The sequence below is a fragment of the Aptenodytes forsteri genome, unplaced genomic scaffold, assembly GCF_000699145.1.
Source record: "Aptenodytes forsteri isolate BGI_AS27 unplaced genomic scaffold, ASM69914v1 Scaffold119, whole genome shotgun sequence".
In the NCBI taxonomy this organism is placed as follows: domain Eukaryota; kingdom Metazoa; phylum Chordata; class Aves; order Sphenisciformes; family Spheniscidae; genus Aptenodytes; species Aptenodytes forsteri.
In genome coordinates this window covers 1934514-1957560 of record NW_008796165.1, presented here as the reverse complement: position 1 = coordinate 1957560, position 23047 = coordinate 1934514, and the positions used below count along the sequence as shown (strand labels likewise).

General features: G+C 34.8%; 1 protein-coding gene across 1 annotated transcript in view; it reads right to left on the bottom strand.

Annotated features, from left to right (window-relative positions):
• The window catches only part of ZZZ3 (zinc finger ZZ-type containing 3), a 37436-nt gene that overhangs the window by 12548 nt on the left and 1841 nt on the right, over positions 1-23047 (bottom strand). Inside the window, exons 2-7 of the mRNA XM_009287268.1 lie at positions 19184-20745; positions 3837-3975; positions 2276-2423; positions 2072-2193; positions 1711-1782; positions 1431-1532 (exon numbers count right to left, since the gene is read on the bottom strand). Coding sequence (XP_009285543.1) covers positions 1431-1532; positions 1711-1782; positions 2072-2193; positions 2276-2423; positions 3837-3975; positions 19184-20694 — 2094 coding nt within the window. The 5' untranslated portion in view covers positions 20695-20745. The remainder of the gene's footprint in view (positions 1-1430; positions 1533-1710; positions 1783-2071; positions 2194-2275; positions 2424-3836; positions 3976-19183; positions 20746-23047) is intronic.

Sequence of the window (23047 nt, the reverse complement as noted above, 5' to 3'; positions counted from 1 at the left end):
TGGTACAAGGACAAGAAACCCCCATTTTCTACTTTGCGACAGCTACTCTAACCATTACCTATCATGCAATGCTGCACTGGTAGTATTTCCAGACACTTCGAAGGCTTTCAGAGAAAAAAAAACTACCCTTGTTTAAAAGTACACAGGAAATCTAGCAAAAATTGTGATAGAAAGGAAAGAATTTTAGTAGTTTGTTACCTGCTGAAGCTAAACTTATTCTTTCTTAACAATGACAGATAAAGTATGCATAGTTAGCATACAGAAAGTACTTCTACATTTTATTTATGAAATAAGTAAGCATATATTTTCATTTTTTCAGATATGGAGAAATATACCTGTAAGTATAGATACGATCAGTGATGAGGTAATCTTGTATACTGAAATACTTAAGCATACTTTTACCTGAAAGCGTACAACTGAAATAGGAGAAATTAAAATACTGTGAACACAGAACCTCAGCATTTTTTACTTCTGGTCAAAATGGAGAAATTATGTCATTTTAGGGGAAAAACCCCAACAAGTCAGATGCAGAAACACTCGGTGTCTCCACATCTGTGTCCTTTTGTGGATCTTGGCCCCAGTACAGAACTAATTCTTCTGTCTGCGAGTATTAAAATGTCTGCCCATTCTACAGTATTGAGGTGCAGGAAATTCAGCACTCCAATGTAACTCAATCTGAGAACAGTTGGTGTCACTATACTTGCTATATAGAATTAAATGCATGCTGTCAAAATCTAATGAACAACTAGGTCTGGGAGCTTTGTCGTGGGCTTTGGGGCACTTTTAAAATTCCGTATTTGAGATCGAGAGCAAGAGTTGCATTGTTATTAGGGAAATGCAGGTCCTGCTGTTACATTTTTAAGAAAAAGTGATTACTGAAAAGATGCTGGATTTTATTGATTGCTATTTAAAAAAAAAAAATACACCTACAAATAAATCTTCTGTGAATCTGTATCAACTGCTAGGTTGCAGTGCCATCCCTCCTCCCCCAGCACAACCACTCAAACAATCCCAAACAGTCAAATCTTTTTTCTAGAAAAATAAGTTTTATTGCTTTAATTATGAACATTATAAAAATAAACCCTCTTTTTTAATTCCTCAGTTTATGAATTGTTTTTTTTTAACAGAAAAAAATGTCAAATTAGAAATAAATTACTTAAGAGGTTGTATCCAGGTTTCTCTTCAACACTTACCTGTGCTTCCTAAAAGTTTTTTCTTTAAAAAAAAAAAAAAAAAAAAAGTAGTGAAGGAAAGGGATTACTTCTCCAAGTGTTTTACTTGTTACCTGCTTTGCTGTTCTATTTCCCAGTTCATCAGCTATCTTCTGCCACCGTCGGGACTCTACTTCCTCTGGTGGATATTTCAGAAGCAATTGCTCAAGTTTTTTCTAAATCAAAAGGGATTACTTCTCCAAGTGTTTTACTTGTTACCTGCTTTGCTGTTCTATTTCCCAGTTCATCAGCTATCTTCTGCCACCGTCGGGACTCTACTTCCTCTGGTGGATATTTCAGAAGCAATTGCTCAAGTTTTTTCTAAATCAACAGGAGAAAAAAAATAAATACATTTTCCTAGTAAGAGGTATGAGTTGTCAAAAGATGACTATCTACATACATGTGACTCTGAACTTCTAAATGCTTTAAACATTATTACACAATTTGCTTTTATTCTCATGTATGTTACCACAGCTACAAAATGGAAGTTTCCCATTACCTGTTCCTCTACAGTCCACAGCTGGTTAAAAGTTTCAGGTTTGGTCTCATCGCAAAGTCGTCCCCTTATCATCTGCTCAAATACAGTATATAAAATGGAATATGTGTTTAGAAAAAGTACAATTAGGATAACTTGATTTTAACCCTTTTCCTACCCAAGTAAAACCAAAACCAAACCAAATAAACGCATGAAAATTTGAAATAAAATTTGCCTAAACCAAAAATAAGTTCTCTGATTTGAGTACATGAATGAAATGCCATCATCAACTTTAACATTTGATTACCCACATACCCATATCAAAAAAGAAAAAATTTCAAAAGTAAATTTTGTAAAATTTTATCTTTCCTTTTGTAACAACTACCTGTGGACGACTGTTTGTAGAACCTTCTGGACCATCACTTAAAGGCAAGACAGAGTATGAAATAGACTCTCCATCCTTCTTGGGATCCAAAGGACTTTTTGGTCTTGCAGCAGGTATACCTACTGTAAGCAACACAAAAAAGGAATTATTAAACCACCACACTGGTCATTTCTTTCTTGTAACGTATGCCCACTTTCCTTTTACCTTTGTCAAAAATCAGCTTCACTCTCCTACTGTTACGTTTTCGGTTTTTGAATTCTCTCTCAAAGTTTCCAAGGCTAGTGGTGTATTGGTCCCAGGCAATCTCAGGGAGCTGAACAACTCTCTGAGGATATGGAAGACCCATATCAACCTGAAAAAAAAAAAAAGCAATATTTAACGCAATCGCTGATACCCAAACAAAAACCTACGAATCCTGAAAAGTTATGAAACCTGATACTGATTTTTAGCTAACAGCAGAATTCAAAATCAGAATTTTTAAAGCGTCATGCAGCACACAGTCTTTTTAAGGAGAAGATATCTTCCAAGAATAATACACAACAGTGCATGTAAAATATGCAGCGGCACGGTCAATGATGGCTTACTGAGCATAAAACTTTAAAGCGCGTATTTCACAGTTGAAATCAGGTGTTTCTGACTTCAATATCCTGTTACTGTCTATCTGTCTTTTATTTTGTTTAAACATACTGTTTGCCCAGGATCTGTACCTTTCTTAACACAAAAAACGATAGGACTTGGAGTTTTATCATCTGATAAACCTAAACTCCTCCTATCAAAGAAATCAATGTATATTTTACACTGATTTTGCTGTCTTCTGCCTAGAACACAACTGTTGAAAAGCTCACCACTTTATTTAAAGGTCAATCTTAAGAGTATCATTCCTTTGGTTTGGAGACAAAAATACACCAGATACTTCCAACTAGCATTAGTATTTCCCCATAAAACGATTATCAAATGCAACACTACTACATCATGCACGCTATTAACTCAGCTCAAAATTTAATGGAAAGACAACTACTGAAACCAATGGGCTTACCTCAGACCTCTCTTTAAACCTAGGTCTCTACAAACCTAGGAAAAGAGCACCATAAAATACCCACTTCATTCTTCACTGAAACACAACATGTTGCTACCAGACTAGAAGGTCAAGCGTGTTTGTCACTGGTAGACGTGGCAGTAAGAAAGTATTCAAGCTTTAAAACATTTTTTTAGTATCCCTGTTACTACAATTTTTTTTTAAAGCTTGAAAAGAAAGTGTTTCCTTATCAAAATTAATTCTCCTCCATCAGACAATATTATGTTATCCAGAACTCAGGTATGTTTTCTAGCATTCATTTTGGTTTTAGGCTATGAACTACATTTCCTGCTCTTTAAAAAGTACCCTACCAAATTCACTTATAGCACAACATTTAATTTCTCTAATGAGAAAAGTTATGAATTCTTGATCTGATGCCTTACTATGCAGTACTTCCAGTCACGTATAGATTTCAGGTTGTCTTAAAATACCTACATTACAATTACAAATTTAAAGATTACATTTCTACATACCAAAAAAAGGAAAGAAAGCATATCTAATAAAATCATTGAAGACCTACGTCTTACAGATTTAATAAGCGAAGGGCCATTTTTGCTCAACATAGAAAGGATTTTAAACTCATAATGTTTACGCAAGTATATATAGAACTTTCTGATTTCTATAGACGATTAATTACTAGTTATTAAAAAAACTTTCTGAGTAAGACTTAAGAAAAGCCCATTGAAATACCTTCTTCTGGAGTCTTTCCACAAATCCAATAGGATCTTTCAGTGCTTCTCTCTGGTGTCTGCCTAAACTTTCAAGGTCTTGAACTGCTTGAGTACGTTGAGCCTCGAGTACAGCAATCGTCTGTAACAGTCTCTGATAACTACAGAGACAAAGGAAAACATCTCACTAAATTTGTCTTAGAAGTGACACCCCCCAATCTAAATACTAGCCATGATTATCTACTAGTATCTACCAGATTTCATAGCTTATCTGAAACAGTTCATAGACATTTTTACTGAATTAGATAAAAAATTATATCAAATCTATTTTAAGTAGTAGATTAATTTATATAAATCCGTTAAAATATATATATTTAAAACCCCCAGTGATTGCCTTTAAATGTAAATTCTATACTAGGTAAAACAATATGGTATCAGGGACAAGCTATTCATATTCTCAATAGCTATGACCAACAAGCTTTGCTTACAAAGCTAAAAAAAAAAGCCAAACAAAATGACCTAGTTTCTCTTCCACTTCAAAATCAGCTTCCTTCTACCCCAATACAAATAACTACCACAGAATCTTAACATTTTGCTCAACCACCCACAGGGTGGACAGGAATGACTTAGAAACTGTATCTAAACATTTCATATAAGCCTCAACTTCGAGCAGAATACCAGAATCATTTACAAAACAATTACGTAACAATAAACCAAGGAATATGTAATTTGCAAAACAAATACATACAAAAGATATTCCTCTAAGAATACAGAAGTTGAATGAAAGTGTCAGCATTCCCTCAAACCTGCCGTCCCAGATGCACACACAAATTTGGTTTTTTTATTTAACAGATACATTTGAGAGTCACTGAGGTGACTATCATACCTGTACCAAATAATGTATGCTTCCCAAACTGTTTTCTATAAAGCTAACTCAGAGTCAGGAAATCATACAATATTGTAACACAGCCTTTAAAAAATAGGTAATGACATTTAATACATTTTATTGGCTTTATAGTTACAGTTGTCCACTTCAGCTTCTGAATCATGTAGTTACTCATGGCCCCTGTTGTTGCAAATTACTATGTATCAACTTAACTTTTTTCATGAAAATGTTTTCTGACATTTAATACAACTGTATTTTAGTTCAGCGCAAAACGCAACCTAACGTATACTAAAATCAGGTAAGATCTATTCACTACTACACTATTTCAGTAAATTTTCTTTCTGTTCTCTTATTGCTAAAACAAAGACAAGCCTAACACAATGAATTCCATGGGTATTTCAGAAAAGATCCAGAGGTTACTGAGCTAATGCAAGTTTTCAATTGACTGCACTGGTAAGTGGGTAAAGCTTTAAGTGGAGGGGAGTAAACAGCCTCAAGGCAAAATACAGACTTTATACCATCAAATAGTTAAGTTTCTACCTAGACATTAAACTGCTGCCTCCCCATGAAAAAGGGTGATTTTCTTTCCACCCAAATATAATATTTGAAAACATAAAATATAGCCATACGTTCTGAAGTTTAAAATACTGAGCTTGTTTAAAAACAGTAGGATACAATTCTGTTATGGATTTATTATTATTTAAATTTGTCTGCACATATTCAGGTTTACATGCAAATAAGACCTACAGTGCCTGTTAAATAGGCCATTAATATTGGAACAGTAGTAGAATATTTTCACTACTGGGAAAGTGCTCCAGCTTCTTCTAAACAAAATAACTTCACATAAAGCAAGATAATTAATGGGGCTATTCTTGAACAGGCGAAAACCAAACCAGAAATACCTTACGAAAACAGTGAAGGCACCTCAAAATTGGCCTGAGACAATACCGCAGTTCAGATTGTTACAGGCTTACAGGAATCACCATATGTAGAATTAAGATCTTTACTTAGTTTTTACAGATAGTATCTGATTACTGCCTAGTTTTGTGCTGGGCAACCTCTGGCCATGGTCAGGTGGGCTGACAGCACTGCTTATGCAGAAGCCTGCCTTGCACCCTCCAGAGAAATGAAACACAGGCAGGCTGCTAACATGTTTGATGTAGATGCAGCTGTAACAACACAGAAGAGCTTAATGGTATCTGGGGAGATGATTTAACCTGGACAACAGAAAGCCTTTTTCTATCAGCAGGTGTCAAAACTTCTATACAAGACTCTGGAGTTAACTCTAGTCACGGTAACAGAGGCTCAGTAGCATACACAAAAATTTGCTTCTAAGATGTTAAATAAATACTTGCCTTTCTTTCGTTGAGCCATTTTACCTCATTTATTCAAATTGTATTTAAGTGATTGCTTTTCTAAATGAAATTGAAAGAAAATAATCATTTCATTTAAAACATTTACATACATAGAAGAAAAAAAGCAACCAAGTGTTGGCGATTTAGATGAAGTGCTAATTTAATGATGATTCACATGTGTAAAGTGGGGGAAGAAATCATCTTAATGAGGTGGCCTTAAATAATTAAGTCTGAATGGAAAGAGAAGAAATTACACTTGGGGAGAAATAACAAACAAAGCAAGAATATTGAACTCCAATTACTTCCCTCTTTAAAACATTCATGTGACCTCACTGAAGTAATCACGGACTTGAAGATAAATGGTTCAGAAGCGATACCTCTGGTCTTCATGGAAACACGTAAAATATTACAAGAATTTCAGGATCATTCAAAAACATGCCATGTGATGTTGATCTGTGGCTATATAGCACTATTATCATGAAATAATTCAAGACAGAAAAAGGGGGGTTTGAGCAAACTGTTCAGACAAAAAGATTTCCTGGCACTTTTTTGTACCTCTGCTAAACAAATGTATTAACTTGGAGCTATTTAACTTCCATATTCAGTTTTTATGAATGAATATATTCTGAAGCCCAGGAATAACAGTGCAATTTTATCAAGTGAATATCAGAAGTATTGAAATGCATGAAAATGTGCATTTTGGGGTCTTACATTGCCAAGAAAAAATTGAAAATACTAATCCTGAAATACACAGTTTGCATATTCCATGTTCAGGTACTTCAGATTTGCTGCAGTACTGTATTCTCTCCAAACCATTGCACGTCCTTTTAAATTCCAACACGACTTTTTAACCCATCACATTACAATATGTCTGCATACGTTCTTTTAAGTTTTGAACCACTACTGTTTTCACAGGTTTGTACAGGCTTTTAGTTCTCAGGCCCTGCATGACTGTAATAAAGCCAAGTATTTCTCTGGAAAAGCAGTAAGCCAAATAACGCACACTTTGAAAACTTTCTTGAAATCTCTGTCTGTTCTGGCTTCTTTGTCTCAAACAGTAACATAATACTTCTGCCGCATTAAGCCAAAGACACCATTCGCATAATTTCCAAGACTATTTTAAAAAAAGCGCCTGACAATTTTACTATCCATCTTCCAAGGTTCTTTGTAAATAAGCACAAGAATTATGATTCAAACTACCTCCTGCAGTTGCGCCAACATTCTCCAAAACTGAAAAAGCCTAATGATGGTAAAGAGAAAGTAACTGGAACCTTGCTCACTAGTCCGCTGCAAAACTAGCTCCATCCTTCAGTGAGGCAATCACAGAGCAACCATCTCTAAATTATCTAGCTACAGTATAATTTTCTCTGAAAGATCTGTGAGGAATTACCAAGGAAAATTCTCTCACATCCTCTGCCAAAACAAAACAAACTCATACAACTAAAGATGCATAATTTGAGTAAACTCAGTCATATCCCCTACTTTTCTCAGTTTTGGTTACTAAATTGTTAGCACATACAAAACCCGAAGCAGTTTTCTTTGTAGGAAAACTTCCATTCTACAGAATGTAATTCCGTGTTTCCACAATCCCAGTACTGAAACACTCTTGTAATTTCTTAAATCATATTAATTGCCAGGAATCTTCCAGACGAACACTTGAACAATTCAGTATAGTACAGAAACTGATGGTGAAAAACCTTGATTATAATGGGTTTTTGAGGGACCAATATTTTAAAAAGGAAAGCCACTTCTTAAGGATTGATACTGATCAGCAGGGATTCCTGCTGATTCAGTTGTTCTGCTGCAGGGATAACTACTTCACTCTTTTGGATTGCTCCATAAAATAATTATCACATAGCAGAGCCATATTTCTGGAAGTCCTGCCATAAGCAACTAGTAATTAAACTATTCATTTCCATGAACCTTGTTCTAATAGTGATTAGGGACACAGCAGCCTCCTCTCTTGTCTGTGATAAAGCTTGAAAATAGCGTAGCTAGTACCTTAATGAGACCCATTTCCATTTTGATCCAGTTTTCTGAGATCTACTTTCAAGATGCTTTTTTCCCCCCATTCTTTCCATCCTGTGATAACACTGTTTACATTTCCAGATCTAAGTACCCAGAGTTACATCACAGATTTTATTTTCTTTGCATCAGGAACTAAGAACGAGCTTTAGAAAGCACTATATATATTTGGAGTCTATCTGTATTAAGAATAGCATGTTTCTTAAGTTTACTCTTATTTTTTATACTAAATGACTTGACACTAGCCTGTACAAGACACCACATCATTCAGCATTTTTAAATTAATTCATTTCAGTATTACAGTAAGAGTCATTCAGTCACAGAGACTAGTGCCTCCGTGGTTTCTGAAGGTTTCTTCTCCCTTCAAGAGAAGAACGTACTGTACTTTAAACCTTAAGTGAATGAGTGATGTGAGAAACAGATACTACAAAAAGAAGATTTTAACTTTTAGGTAGTTAATTAAAATTAGTGGATGGAATAAAATAAGTAAGTGAAGCTTTTCAGTTAAATTGTGGTAAATAAATGTGAAGCATCAGTTTTGTCCTGTTGGACAATGTAAGGGGCAGACACAGAAGTGGCTGTTGGTAACATTCGCCAAACACCACAAAAATGCCAAGCCTCCTCTAAAAACAAGCCCCCTACAAAGTCTTAATGCTCAAACATTTAAGAACACATGCGGAAATTTTCTGCCATTGGTCTTATCCATAAAAAAGATGAAATTTCATCTTAAGTATCTTTATCCAAAGTAAACTTACACACAAACTTGAAATTAGCAAGAGGTATCTCCAAACACTACTGTGCACTATTCGTTGAACTTCCCTTATCTAATATTCCAACATAATCATAATGTATTTTCTCACCTTTTAAGCTAGAGACTTGGAAACAGCAGTATTACTTCTATTCTCCCCCTCAAATGAAAATAAATGGAAGGAGGTCCTTGCCAGTCCAAAGTTTAGTCCTTACTTCATCTTTTTCAACCTTACATAATCACCTCTGAAGTAATGATATAATGAGCATTCTCACATTTACTTATATATATAAACTCACGCAACTTCACCTCGAAGCTTCACATAGTATTCAGACAATCTTACAAACACACAGCTAAATGTTTATTACTTGCTTTTAGCATGAACCACAGATCTAAAACACTTGCATTGTTATCACAATGATAATTTTTCTCCCTTATTTAAATATTTATCATTGTTAGATCACTAATGCAACTCTATTCAGTATTTTTTAAAAAGTCTAAAATACATAAAATAGTTTTATCAAGCTAGCAGGTGACAAAGGTGACACTTATTAACAATGGAAAACTGTAGCAAGAAATTATTTGTACTATATGTAATAAAATCAGCATACAGAGTTCCCTGTAATTTATTGTCTGGATGCTCACAGAAACTACTTGAAATAAAAAAAGTGACTTTGTCAACTATACTTGCCTTACAGTCATCACTTAGTACCTTGCAAAGACGTGTACTTTGATACCTAATTAAAAAGAAATGACTTATCCTCTCTTGACTGATAAAATGCTGTGCAGCTAGTGGTCATCACTTTCCACTCCCAAAACTAACTGCACTTCTACAGTTGTGTGAATATAGTTCACAATATGATAAAAAGTACAGTAACATCAATTTTGGGGATTAGAAGGTAAAAACATGTATGCCATAATTTAAATTTTATATTTGAAATTTTTTTTGTGCAGGTAGGATTTGTTTTAAATGAAGGAGTATACACTTCTCATAACAAAACATGGCTAAAATATCTGTAGAAAAAAGTATCTACCTTAAAACAAACTTCATTTTTGTGTTTCCAAGAGCTGTGACACAAAATCGGTACGTATCAGTAATCAGGAGGATTTGAGCAAGTCTTTGTTTTATTGCCATCTACTGGCACTCTAGCAAAGTGCAGATTAAAACCTGCTCTCCTATACCTGGAGTCATTTATCACTCTGGATTTTGGTTTACTAACAGCGATTCAGAAAAAACCCAAACCCTTATTAGATGCTAAGCTAAGAAAATATTGGTCATTAAACATGTTATAAGACTGCAAATTACTGTAGGAAAAGGGAAACCCCAGGCAGTAAGAGACTGGCTTCCTGGAGAAATCTGCAAGTCAGATCAAACAATCTTCTCATTTCAAAGAAGTGAGTGTTGTGTTTTGTTTGGGGTTTGTTTGTTTGTTTCAGTTCAGAAATATCAGATAATGCTCCCAGCTTTTAAGCTTGGCCTGAAATCTTTGCCAGTGTCATGACACAGTAATTTTGACACTGCAGAGTTTCTCGCAAATTATTCTGATGCGCATCTGAGATTTTTAAAAAATCTGTTGCTGCACTAGGGAAGAGTGCTGGGATTCAATGCTAGACTTGTAGAACACACACGACAGCAACGAGGAAGCAGAAGTTACTGATGAAGAGTGGCCCTTCTTTGACCTCCCTTCAGAAACAGAAAAGAGTTTAAGGGCATAATCAATAACGGCATATATCAACTCCTGTCAGGACTTGTATACATTAAGTGGCTTCTCCAAGTCTACCATGCCAGTAACAGAACAAAAATCACCATTTCTGAATGTCAGCCTCAGGCTATAATACACACCTATTTAAAACAAAACAGAAGTAAACCAAAAAGCACTTTTTTTTTTTTAAGGACATTTAAAAAAACCCAACAAACCCTAAACCAAAACAGAAAACCCTACTGCAATCTTTTACCGGGATGCAAAAGAACCATTTTCCGCTCTAATTTCACCTTTCTTCTAACTTTCACAGCTCCACACTTCGTATTTCAAGCATCTGAACAGTATTTTATTGTTTATGAACTTATGATGTCCCTTTCTTTCTTAAATCCTTAACTCTGCCCCAGAAACAGAACGCCCACTTATATACTTCTATAGGCTTCATTCTTGTTGAGAGCTATCCACCACACTCGTTGGGATTTAATATTAGCTGTACAAAAGCACCTTTATCACATATCCACATTTCCAGCAAGTTTTCAAAATTTTTAGTGGCAATTAGGTCTCTGTGCCTCTGAACAAACATGTAACTTGTTTCAGTCTTGTCAACATGAAAGGTTAAAACATCATCCATCAGTCCTCCCCCAGTTAACACATTTTAATATAGCCTTTTGATCTTTCTTTAACAGCACTTTTGAAAGTATTTACCTGCAGGACAGTGACATTTAGTAGGGAAGAAGATATAGGTCCCTGTCATTCCTCTATTTTCAAGGTTTGGAGTGACATGAGGAAATGGCAGTAGAATTGTTTTCCTCACAAGGGGCACAGAAAGAAAGACTGTCAGCACACCTCCAACTCTTTCTCCTCCCTTCTCATCATCTCTAATGAGAATGGTCCCAACTCCTTTACTGAGAGAATAATGCCACACAGATTCCTCCAGTATCTCCACTCAGACATTATCTAAAAAGATGTTGGGGAAAGCAACCATTCAGAAGGGGCTTTCTTCCAGAGACAAAATAGGAGGAACCCATGTTACCATGAAACTGACCCAACTGTACAGAAATCCTCTGAACAAAAAAATCTGAGATAGTTGACAACAGTGATTACTGGACTCCTTCAACTCACTCTACATTAGGTTATGCAGGTTTTCACTAAAACCCAAGGAAGAAACCCTTCCTATTATTCAGGTGTATATTCTTGCTGTAGGAACAAATTAACATATTCCCTCAAGTATTCTGTTACAGTAATATCTGAAGACTATAACTGGATTACAAGAACATGATATGCAATCAACAGAAGCTGAATGTTTTAACAGCAATAAAAAGAATTATTCACTCAATCTTTTTTGGGTAAAGAAGGGGAAGAAAAGTTAGAAATAAGGAAGAAAATGCATAAAATGTATATTTTTATTAGTATTCACTATGATAATAAACCATGGACAAATACAGTTGGTCCTTGGCTTATGAAGCATAAAACTTTCAAAGCTTCTTACACAAAACAGCAGCACATCTTCACCTTGAACTATGCAAAGCAAAATAAAGATGTGCAATAATGAAAAACAAAAAATCAGCTGGTTATTCCTACCAAGAACAAAATTTAAAGGAAACCAAAAAGTAGGATCTTTCCTCCTCTCAGAAGTACTTTCTAGTACCAAAGAAACACCTATCTTGATTAGAACTTATTGCTGAGACTAAAACAAGCATTAATACATACTGCTTGTACAATTCCTTTCTAAAAGATACTAACAGTCAGTTTTGTAGTTCATGATGGAGATGCTGTCAAAACTTCATGTAACACCAAAACAAATACTTAAGACTGGTAATGGAGTTACCATTTCAAGCTAGGTTAGTTAAAACTGAAAAGATACCCACACTCTCACAGCATATGCCAGTCACTATGTTCTTGTTTTCCTGGTGGCATCACTATACTTACTAATATTTTAGTGAAGTACTTGTACGTGCCTACCAAGTAGGCAATTATGTTAACATAATCTATTCCTTGTCCCACCAGACATACATTACATTGGTATAACTGGTATAACCACACTTTACCACTTCTGCTTTTGTTAAGTGTCCCTTATGTGCATAGCCAAAAACACAGCCAGAGCCTTATTCTCCACACAGCTCTGTGGGGCGAGTACGTTACTACCCCATCTTTTCTTGGTTTTGTCTCTCTTTTTTGAAATCAGGACCATGAATTTCCTACGGCATTTGGTTTTTTTTTTCAACTAGTATTTCCTACACCTCAAAACCATTTTTATTAACTAATACTTAAGTTTCCAGTTTAGATGAATTTACTAATGAGGATCCTTAGAAATGGTACGCATTCCAAATGAACAGGTGGGAAAATAAGTTTCTATCTTTTCTGTATTAAAATAGTAAGTTTGTGTTTATTTTTTTTTAAAATCTGTGCACTTTTCCCCCATGATTTTTGATCCATGTTGATCAAAGAAGTTGGAAAGACAAGTTGAGTTCCTGTATGTTCGCTAAAAACTGGCAGTTTGGGCAGGGGAAGAGACCATAACTACTGTCCCCACAAGAAAAAGGCAAGCAGAATTCAACCGTTACTCTTCACATTCTCTGGTCAATCCTTGAGCACACACATCCATACACACTACCAAGTCAGCCAGCAGGGAAGCAGCTCTGCACTGGAGAGCTCAAGCTCTCTCTTCCAGGACAGGATGCTGCAACAGAGGACTGAGAGGTGAGAGCATAGGCAGAAAAAGAAAAGCAGGCATCAGGCAAATCAGGAGAGAAGAGAATTCAAGGACACAAATCCAAAAGAAGTCAAGCTTTGTTTTCCAGGGGATGCATTATTTAAATGAGGATTGCACTGTGTTTGATAGTGCTGTTCACTACGATTGTGCTGTGGTTGACAGCACAATAACTATGTTCAGAGAAAGAAAAACGAATTTGACAAATGTACTTGACATTTAATGGCTCCTAGAGTAAGCCTATTACTAGAGAGAGAAAAGGAGATGCAGCACATGCCCAAGGCATCATCTCTTGCAAATTAAGAACTCTGTTACTTAGGTAATAATGCTGGCAGTATACAATTCTCAAAATATTTAATATTTTAAGCTGGTGTAAAATAAAATGAGGATTTAATTACTAAATGTGGTTGTATGCCCATTACACTATCACAACATGTTTTAATAACACAATTATCTGCAATACCAAACTGCAGTTGATCAGAAACTCATATTAGAAGTTTCTAATTGATTTCTGTTATATTTCTATTTTGCAGATGAACTAGTTGCAGCATTCAACTTCTACATGAAATGAGATTTCTCCCTTAAGGCTGATTTATTTTTTTGTTACTTACTAAGAACACAGACCAATCTACCAGACAATAGAAACTACTCTCTGAAAAAGTACCAATTTTCCGTGTGTTTAATTTTTACATTAATAGGTAGTTTAAGAAAAACATCACTGTATGCCACTCCACGCTTGTGTGGAACAAAGGATGAATTAAAACACATTGTAATCTAATATATATGGCATATATGCTTTTTAAAAAAATTATTAACTTCTATTATTCTTCAACACTAAAAATGTATACATCATCAATTCTTCTATGTTGATGATATATTCTATGAAGTACTTCTCAGAGGTTACATATTTGCAAAACAGTTGCTGTCTCGTAACATTCTTGACCCCAGTATGGATTATAACTGCTACTACAAAAAGTAACTTGATTTACTTCACTTATACCAATTCCCTTTATTCCTTGAGATGAAATAACGTAACAAAGTCTCCTCAGACTAAAACTGTATGTCTCACAGGAAAATGAGACAAAGACAAAGGTGTCCTTAAAAATAATATAGGAGGATAATTTATTCTATAGTATTAGCTACTCATAGCTACGACATCACTACGAAGGAATGATAGATTACCTAACTTATCTGTACATTAAAATAAATCCATACTGTGTGATAAATTTGACCTTAATTCTGAGACATGTATCTGAATATATGGGGATAAATTACAAAACTGATGTAATATTTTTATTCTTGCCCAATATATATGAAGATAGACATGGAGATTTTATCTTAAAATACATTAATGAGAAGTAGTTTAATTTTTAATACTAATTGTCATCCAGTTAAGGAAAAAACATGGTGCAGCTAAAATTAGAAGTTCACCTTAGTGAAAAAGACTGCTACAGTATGGCAAGGTGCACCAGACCCTATTCTAACAAACCAAGTGCAGTAAGATGAACTTTTATAGAGAACTGTTTTAATCTGATTCATTAGGCAGAAACATTTGTGACTTAACAAAATACAAAACCTGTACCACAGGGAATGCCACATATGCTGCTTTTCTTTCTCACATTCATATAATATTAAAAGCGCATCCAAAGACATTAACAGTATTCCTATGAATTGTCAATTAAATATTAAATCTAATTGTACGATCCTACATGGTCCTCTGTCTTTCCAAGGCCTCTGCAACAATACAACCCACAGCAAGTAAGAATTCACAAGACTGGGTTTTAAGAGATGTATTACAATATTTCATTTTAATCTGTCTTCAGTTTAAATGTCAGTACAGCTATGATGATTTTAACTATTATAAAGTAATAAATGAAACCAAAGATATAGGAAAATATCTATTTACTGAATAAACGCACGATCCCAACTCCTGCAACTGAATGCCTGTAGGCAAGTGCTCATGTGTAATTCTTACATTTCAGTGGGCTTACCTACAGGCCTAAGTGGTCCCTATAAAGCTAATCACAATTTACAGGCTCCTAGAAATACACTGTATAATGCATTATATGCGCATGAAAACTCAATTCCTCAATTACATTTTCATCTAGAACTGAGCGAAGTGTTAAACAAAAATTTTCCCCCATGCAACCTAATACCTGCCAAACATTGCAAATCTCCAAAGAGAGTAAGTAAAGAGGAAGAAGAAAAAAAGAAAAAAGGGCACTAAATGAAACACTGAGAATAAAATATTGCATAAGATAGAAAATTAAAGTAAGCTACTGCATTGTAAGAAAGAATTAAATATAAAAAGATACAGCAAAGAGAGATGAGAAACTCCTGAGGAAAGACATATGCAAAACACTGAGCACAGCATATAAAATTAAGCGGTGTAAAAAGATTTAAATCAACAACTTCAATTTTGATGAAAATATCTCAAGAGAAAATGCAAAGGTTTCTGAGCTAGAACATATAAGCAAAATTCTCAAATATGCATCCAACCATATTTTTCTGAGAGGAATTATAATACACAAAAATTCAAAATGCGTGTGTAATAACAGAAAAATTAACATTAACCATACTTTACAATTATACAACCCCCTAGATCAGTCTGTTATTATCTACATGAATGTCTATGTTGCAATAAAATTTCTGTTTAGAGATCTCGGATCTGTCTTTGTAGGAGGGATCTATTTTATTAAAGAGGTTGTGGAACATCCATCATTTAAGCCTTCTCTCTGAATAATAATATTCCATAATTCGTTTTCTGTGATGATTATTTTTCCTATGATATCATTCAGTTTTCTGAGAAATATACGAATATATGAATGTTGTTTAAACATGACAACATTCAAAAAGCAACAAAATTCATACAAAAATACCACAATATACATTTGTTTTTCTTATAGCAAGTCTTATCAACAGCTGTTGAAAGTTTCAGTATATTCGTATTTTATCAATGTTACAATAATTTCTTGAAGAGTGAAAATCAGCTGTATGAATGTGTATGTCATCAAGCTGTGTAATATAACAAGAAATAATAAAGTTTACATATATATCAAATTGCTTCTGCAACACAGAGGAATATAGCTTTTTCCTGCTGTGCAACATCCAAAGAATGATATTAATGCCGCCTTGGAGAAATCTGCCTCCTCAACCTAGCCAAGATGCTAATTTCTCTCTGAATTTGCTTTTAGGAGAGAATAGAAATATAAAACAGAGAAAAAATCATCCATAAAGACGTTTTTAATCACAAACTGATGACGGACAGAAAAACAAAGCTGTGTACCATTTGAAGGTCTGATGCAGAAGACCCCATAAAGACAAGTTTAATCACAAACTGATGACGGACAGAAAAACAAAGCTGTGTACCATTTGAAGGTCTGATAAGCAGAAGACCAGCATACTTTGCTCAGCCAGAAATATCACAGACAAAGCGAATAGCCTTTACCTGACAGCACGGGAACCCTGGAATTCTTTGCATCTGACTAATCAGGGAAAACATTTCTGCTAAAACCTGTTGGGTTTTTTTTTTTTTAAGTTTAACATTTTAGAAAATAAGCACCAAATGAGATTAAACAAGGGTATAGTTAAGACACTATTCAAAAACACATGAATTAGGAGTATCCTATAATGAACTCTGGTATTTTTAAAATTTGAAAAAGGATGTAGTGCACTGTATTTGATTAACTCTTGAACTATGAAGTTCCGGGTAAAGGACAACTGCACTCAAATATCAGAACACAGACTTAAGTTCTTTAGAAGGATCCTATTATCATGAGGAACCATCAGAATACTAGATTTGTTTTCTTGCAAATATAAACAACAACAACAAAAAAAAGACTGTCCATAACTTTCCAATTATATCAACATTGTTTGAAAGGGAAAAAAAAATCCAGCTAACACTACCTTCAGTAGAATGCTTCCCTTCTGAAAAGTAGAAATTATTCTTTCTTGATCTAGAAGAGAATTCTAGCTTTGACTTTTTTTGCCACCAAAAATCAGTAAAATATAAGACAGGATAAAAATAACAGCAATTTCTTTTGGAATTCTGCATTCAGGCAGCAAGTTAGTAGCAAGCTACCAAGTCCTAGTTGCAATTTCAAAAGCTCCCCAACAAGCTCTCACAAACAGGCTGCCAATCTGAACAACAACTAGTCATATCTTCAGAGCAATTCTGTATATTCAAAAATTAACACTAGGGCATGTTCCTGAAATTTTTCAAGAACAATTTAATTTAGATCTGTGTTTAATTGTAAGAATAGAAAAAATTACTTTTTATTTTTATTTACATTCAATTGCAGATTTTGATTTTTAAAAACTGTTCATTTCATACATGTTTAATTTCAAAGAAGCAAAAATTGAGGCTACATCTAAAAATCTGATACAAATTTTATCATTCTTTTCCTAATAAACACCAAAAAAAAAAAGATAAATTGCTAATGTATCTCTGTACTAACATAACTAGTAAAGTCACCCTACATACAGATACAAAAACATCCAAAAAATGTCAAAAGAAACAGTCCATTTTTCCCATTTACAATTTAGGAAACAGCAATCTTTTCTCTGTCTTCCAGGAAAAGTGTCCATACACTTTGGGCTGATGGCTGAAGCTGCAGGTATTTGATCATTATTTTGAAATCATAGTTTGTCTGAACCATGCTCTAATTCACAATTTTCTCTGATTAAAATAATTTATTCATATCCAATATTGAACAAAATTTCATTATAAAAATAATGCAACTCTAACACCAAAAAACCCAGTCAAACTTCTGCTGGATTAAACAATCATCTGTGCCTTGTGCCCCATATTCATAATAATTGTGCTGTGATTATTTACAGAAACTACTAGCAGTGGTTTAACTCTTCATATGAGGCAAACTGAAGATCATCTGCGTTTGGCCTTTCAGTACTCACAACAAAATGTAGACCATCTACTAAACAGCAAAACACAGAAGTCAAAACAGCGTTACAAAGACTGTGCAATAAAAACTGTGGCCCGATCTATCATTTGAAGACAAATTTTCTCCATGTAAGCTTTCTTCACTGAGAAAATTGCCCTTTTGTTTCAAGAATCTCTTTCACAGTTACCACAAATTTAAGATTACCACAGTTCTACTTACAAACATTCAGATGATAAATATAAAAAGTTAGTGCTCTTTCCTAATAATAATTAGAACATGTATATATTTACATTTAATGAATATAAACAGCAATGTAGACATAATTTACTCTGGAGAAAGTTCTCAAATTGCTGCATTTGATCAGTTTATCTTCCTTAACACAATAATGGTAAGTCTTTCCCATGACACTCTGAAAATAGGTATCTAACCTTAAGTTCTATGTACAACAGAATGGTGATTTTCATAATAATTAGAACATGTATATATTTACATTTAATGAATATAAACAGCAATGTAGACATAATTTACTCTGGAGAAAGTTCTCAAATTGCTGCATTTGATCAGTTTATCTTCCTTAACACAATAATGGTAAGTCTTTCCCATGACACTCTGAAAATAGGTATCTAACCTTAAGTTCTATGTACAATAGAATGGTGATTTTGTAAGCTGTATGTGCTGTGCCTATTGGATACGCTGATAAATAACTGAACTCCAATTAAGAGTTGTAATTCCTTTGGTTTTGTTTCCAGCTAGTTTTTTAGAGAAAAGAAATAACAGATGTGTTTAAAAAAAAACCAATGAAACAATTTCTGTCTAAAGAATTCATATTGCTAGAAATGTATAAACCACATTGCTGTACCATACTGCATATTAAATAGAGTTTAATTTTGTTTGGGGTAGAAACAAGGAAGAAAAATGAAGACTGAAGAGCATGAAAATTATAAAGCACTTAAATTTTTGTGAAAGTACTTTAAATATGTATTAATTTATATATTTTTGGTAAGAAACAAAAGCAGAATTCATGGTTACCATAGTTACACATACTCTTTGTTGTGTTTCAATGCCACATGATCTGATTCAAAGTAATACACATCAGGCTCTTCCTCATCATCCTCTGCAGTGTGGATGTTGGCACTCTCTTTGGCAGATGGTACATATCCAGCAACAAGCCTAGCCTCAGAAAGTGGCTTTCTTAGTCCATCACTCCCATGATCTCCCGTATTACAATTTCTCTCTTTTTCATTTTGTTTAATTTCTTCAGACTTTTTGGGAGATCCATTGATATTATTAATACCTACAGGTACATTCTTTTCAGTGGGACTAAGATTATTTTCCTCAACCTGTCCGTTTTCTCTACAAGGAGAGTTATTTTTAGTAGGGCTACTTCTGGCAGGGGCAGCCCTTCGTGGTGAAGTTCTCAATGTATATCTGTGTTCTTGAAGTTCCGACATAGATGTCATTTGAGCTGAAACACAGTCCAGCACTGAAGAATGTGGTTCAGGTTCACCTGAGATTGATGCACTGTCATGATGAGTATTCGGGTTGTTATTGGTGTTTTCAGCACACTGTTCCTTAGAGGCACTACTATCTCCTACAACATCTACCTCCTCCTCCGAATCCCTTAACAAAGACGACTGGATTTCAGAAAAGGACCCTGTAGCTGGCTCATCTGCCTGATTAGCATGCTCCTCAGGCAAGCAGTCATTTATTATTTTGTGGTCCTCTAACTTTACCTGTTCTTGAGAGTTTGTGCAAGGCACATAATGGTCTACAACACTGTCCTCCTTGCTGCTATTAAGCAACAACGAAGAATGGGCAAATGAGTTTCCATTTTCTGCTACTGTTTTGTCCTTGGGCATACAGGAACCAGCACTGTGTTGCTTAGTGTTCCCATCAAGCTGACAGTCATCACAGTTAAGAGAATTTGAGTCTCTCTCACCAACTCCATTAACAGTCTGATAACCTGCAATCTCGTCAACTATTGCAGAATTATTAAATCCTTCTGCACAAACATTCACCTTTTTAACTTCCCTTTTGTCACAATCATCCAATATAAGACATCGACAAGCTCGCTTAGTCCCTGTGGAGACTGCATCATTGTCCGACACTAAGCTTTTATGCTCCAATGATTCCTTCTCTGTTTTAGTAGGCAAGTCTTCTTCTGAACTGTTGGGTGCCTCTGAACGTAGACAGCGTTTAATTCTTTTCAAAACTGGTGAAACAGGTTCTGCTTGTTTTTTTTCACAATTTTCCACAGTTTGTTTATCAACATTATCTTTTTCCGAAGTAGACAGCCCTCTCTTTCTAGGGCTCACCCATGATTCCCGAGCACTCTGTTGTTTCAAATCAGTAGTTCTTCCACCGTTACTTCCCTTCTGAGTTTGCACAGACTCTGGCCTCTTCTTTGGTGACCTTGACCGTATTTGAGGATGGGGTGAAACTTCCTCTGGATGAGCAATACTACGGTTTCTTAATGTTCTACCACAAAAGTTTTCATCCAAACCATTTAAACCCACTGTAGATCTTGTAACACGAGTAGATCGAGAAGCAGCCATACTATGGCAAGTCCCTAAAGTGTGTTCATCATGATCCACTCATTGGGAAACCTTCAAAAAAATGTAAACAAAACAGTCAGAAAAAATATTTTAAAAACACCTACAGAAATAGCAAAACTGAAGAATATATTGTCACAAATGTACCTAATGTAAAACTGAATATGTCTATGCAATGTATTAATATCACTTCTTTCTGCGGTATTTCCTCAGGGCATTAAAAAAGTTTTCTATCTAAGCTACAAAGTAGCTGACTTGGTATTTGCAGTTGTTCTGGCTTTAGTACTTGTGTGTCAATGTTGTACGTATTTATGCCTTATGTAAGGCTGGAATGTTCCAGTTAGGCTCCAGTTACTAAAATACACTATTATTATGTATTGTACATATGATATAATGTATTGGTATTGTTATTTAAGTTTGTCTGGTCAAATGAGAGGTATCAAATCACATTCTTAATATCCCACAGTTTCCAGTTATATGGTTTCACATATTAAGGAGGAAACCATTAAAATTGTATTTGCTTGCTCACCTGTTGCTTAAAACAAAAACAAATCGCTCATGAATAACAAAACAGAATTGCAATTCTAATCTACCAGGGGATTGGGAAAAAAAAATAAAAATCACACCAGTAAAAAACAGTTACAGTCATTAATAGTAAAAATGAACTAAAACAAAATGCCTGAATCAGAATCATAAAATCATTCAAGTTGGAAAGGACTTTGGGAGGCAATCTAGTCCAACCTCCTGCTCAAATGAACATCAAGACTAAATTCAGATTTAGTTACACGGGACATTGTCCAGCTGGGTCTTGAAAACCTCCAAGTACAGATATTCCACAACTTCTCTGGGCAACCTGTTCCAGTGTTTAATTGGCTTTGTAGTGAAAATATTTTTTCTTAGACCCAGGTGGGGCCTCCCCTATTTTTGCATCATTTACGTCAACAAAAAGCCTGGTTTTACCTTCTCAGTAATCTCCTCTGAGGTACTAGAAGGCTGTTTCCCAAGCCTTCTCCATTTTTAAACTTTTCATACAGTTGGTGAGATGAATCATCACCTACATCAGATTTAAGTAAATTCAGACTCAAAGCTAAGTTTAAAACATCCAGTTTGAGTGTCTGTATTTCAGATTTCAGGGTGAAATGTAGGAGTACTTGACTTGCCCAATCTCAAAATAACATTTTTAATAGAAATCAGTTCAAGTCTTGCCCTTCAATTCATTTCATCTTTAAAAATTCAATGTGTCAAACTGCCTATCACCACAAACCTGTCATAATATACTTGATAATGAATAGATTCACATTTGTACATAATGGCATACCTTCCCTTTTCCATCTACCCAAATTCCAGATTACACAAACCTGTTCAACTGACATATGATGTGAAGACTTAAGTTTTAAATATGGAATCAAACCTTTTACATGTTATTTAGAAAGGCTGAAAATGACAAATGGAGGAAAATTTTTTCAATATGTGTTTTCCATCTTCAGCAAAGGAAAGCAAAAATAAAAAAAAGAGCATAAATTCTCACAAATCTACTATTTAGGTGTCACATGGTCCTAGAACAGAAAAGAGAGAACAGGACAAGACCAGTACACCTCTTAAGCAATACAATTCTGTTTGACAATTAACAGTAATTACTATGGTCTGTTTAGGTATTCATAATGCAAGTAGTATTTCTTAATGAAAGTAATGTATCCTAAAAGTATTGCTTGGTATAGCTCTAGATACAACTGTATAAGACAGCACATCATTTTGTGTAATGAAGAAAAAGGCAATTACAAAGTGAAGTTTCAAATGTTCTCAAAACTGCACTGTATTTGTGCTGCTACAACCCTCCTGCTTGTTAGGCATTCCCACTGCCTTACATGAATGCCTAGAAAGGTGCACTGTTTGTATTCCTGGAGATAAAGGTAAAGAACTGCTATCGTACTAACTTCCATTCTGTCCATTTAAAAGTAACAACGCAGGACAAAGCGTGAGATGTCCAATGAACTCTGTCTTAAGAAAAAATACAAATAATACGACAAACAGCAAATGGGCAAAACATCAGTAGTTGAGTTGAAGAGAGGAAAAAAAACATGTAACTGCGTTGTCTATAATGGTTGTTTATACCTATTTTCCACATGGATAAACTTGCCTGTATATTCCCCCCTTTTACAGTCAAGCTCACAGAATCATAGAATCATTAAGGTTGGAAAAGACCTCTAGGATCATCGAGTCCAACCGTCAACCCAACACCACCATACTCACTAAACCATGTCCCTAAGCATCACATCTACACATCTTTTAAATACTTCCAGGGATGGGGACTCAACCACTTCCCTGTTCCAAAGTTTAACCACTCTTTCAGTAAAGA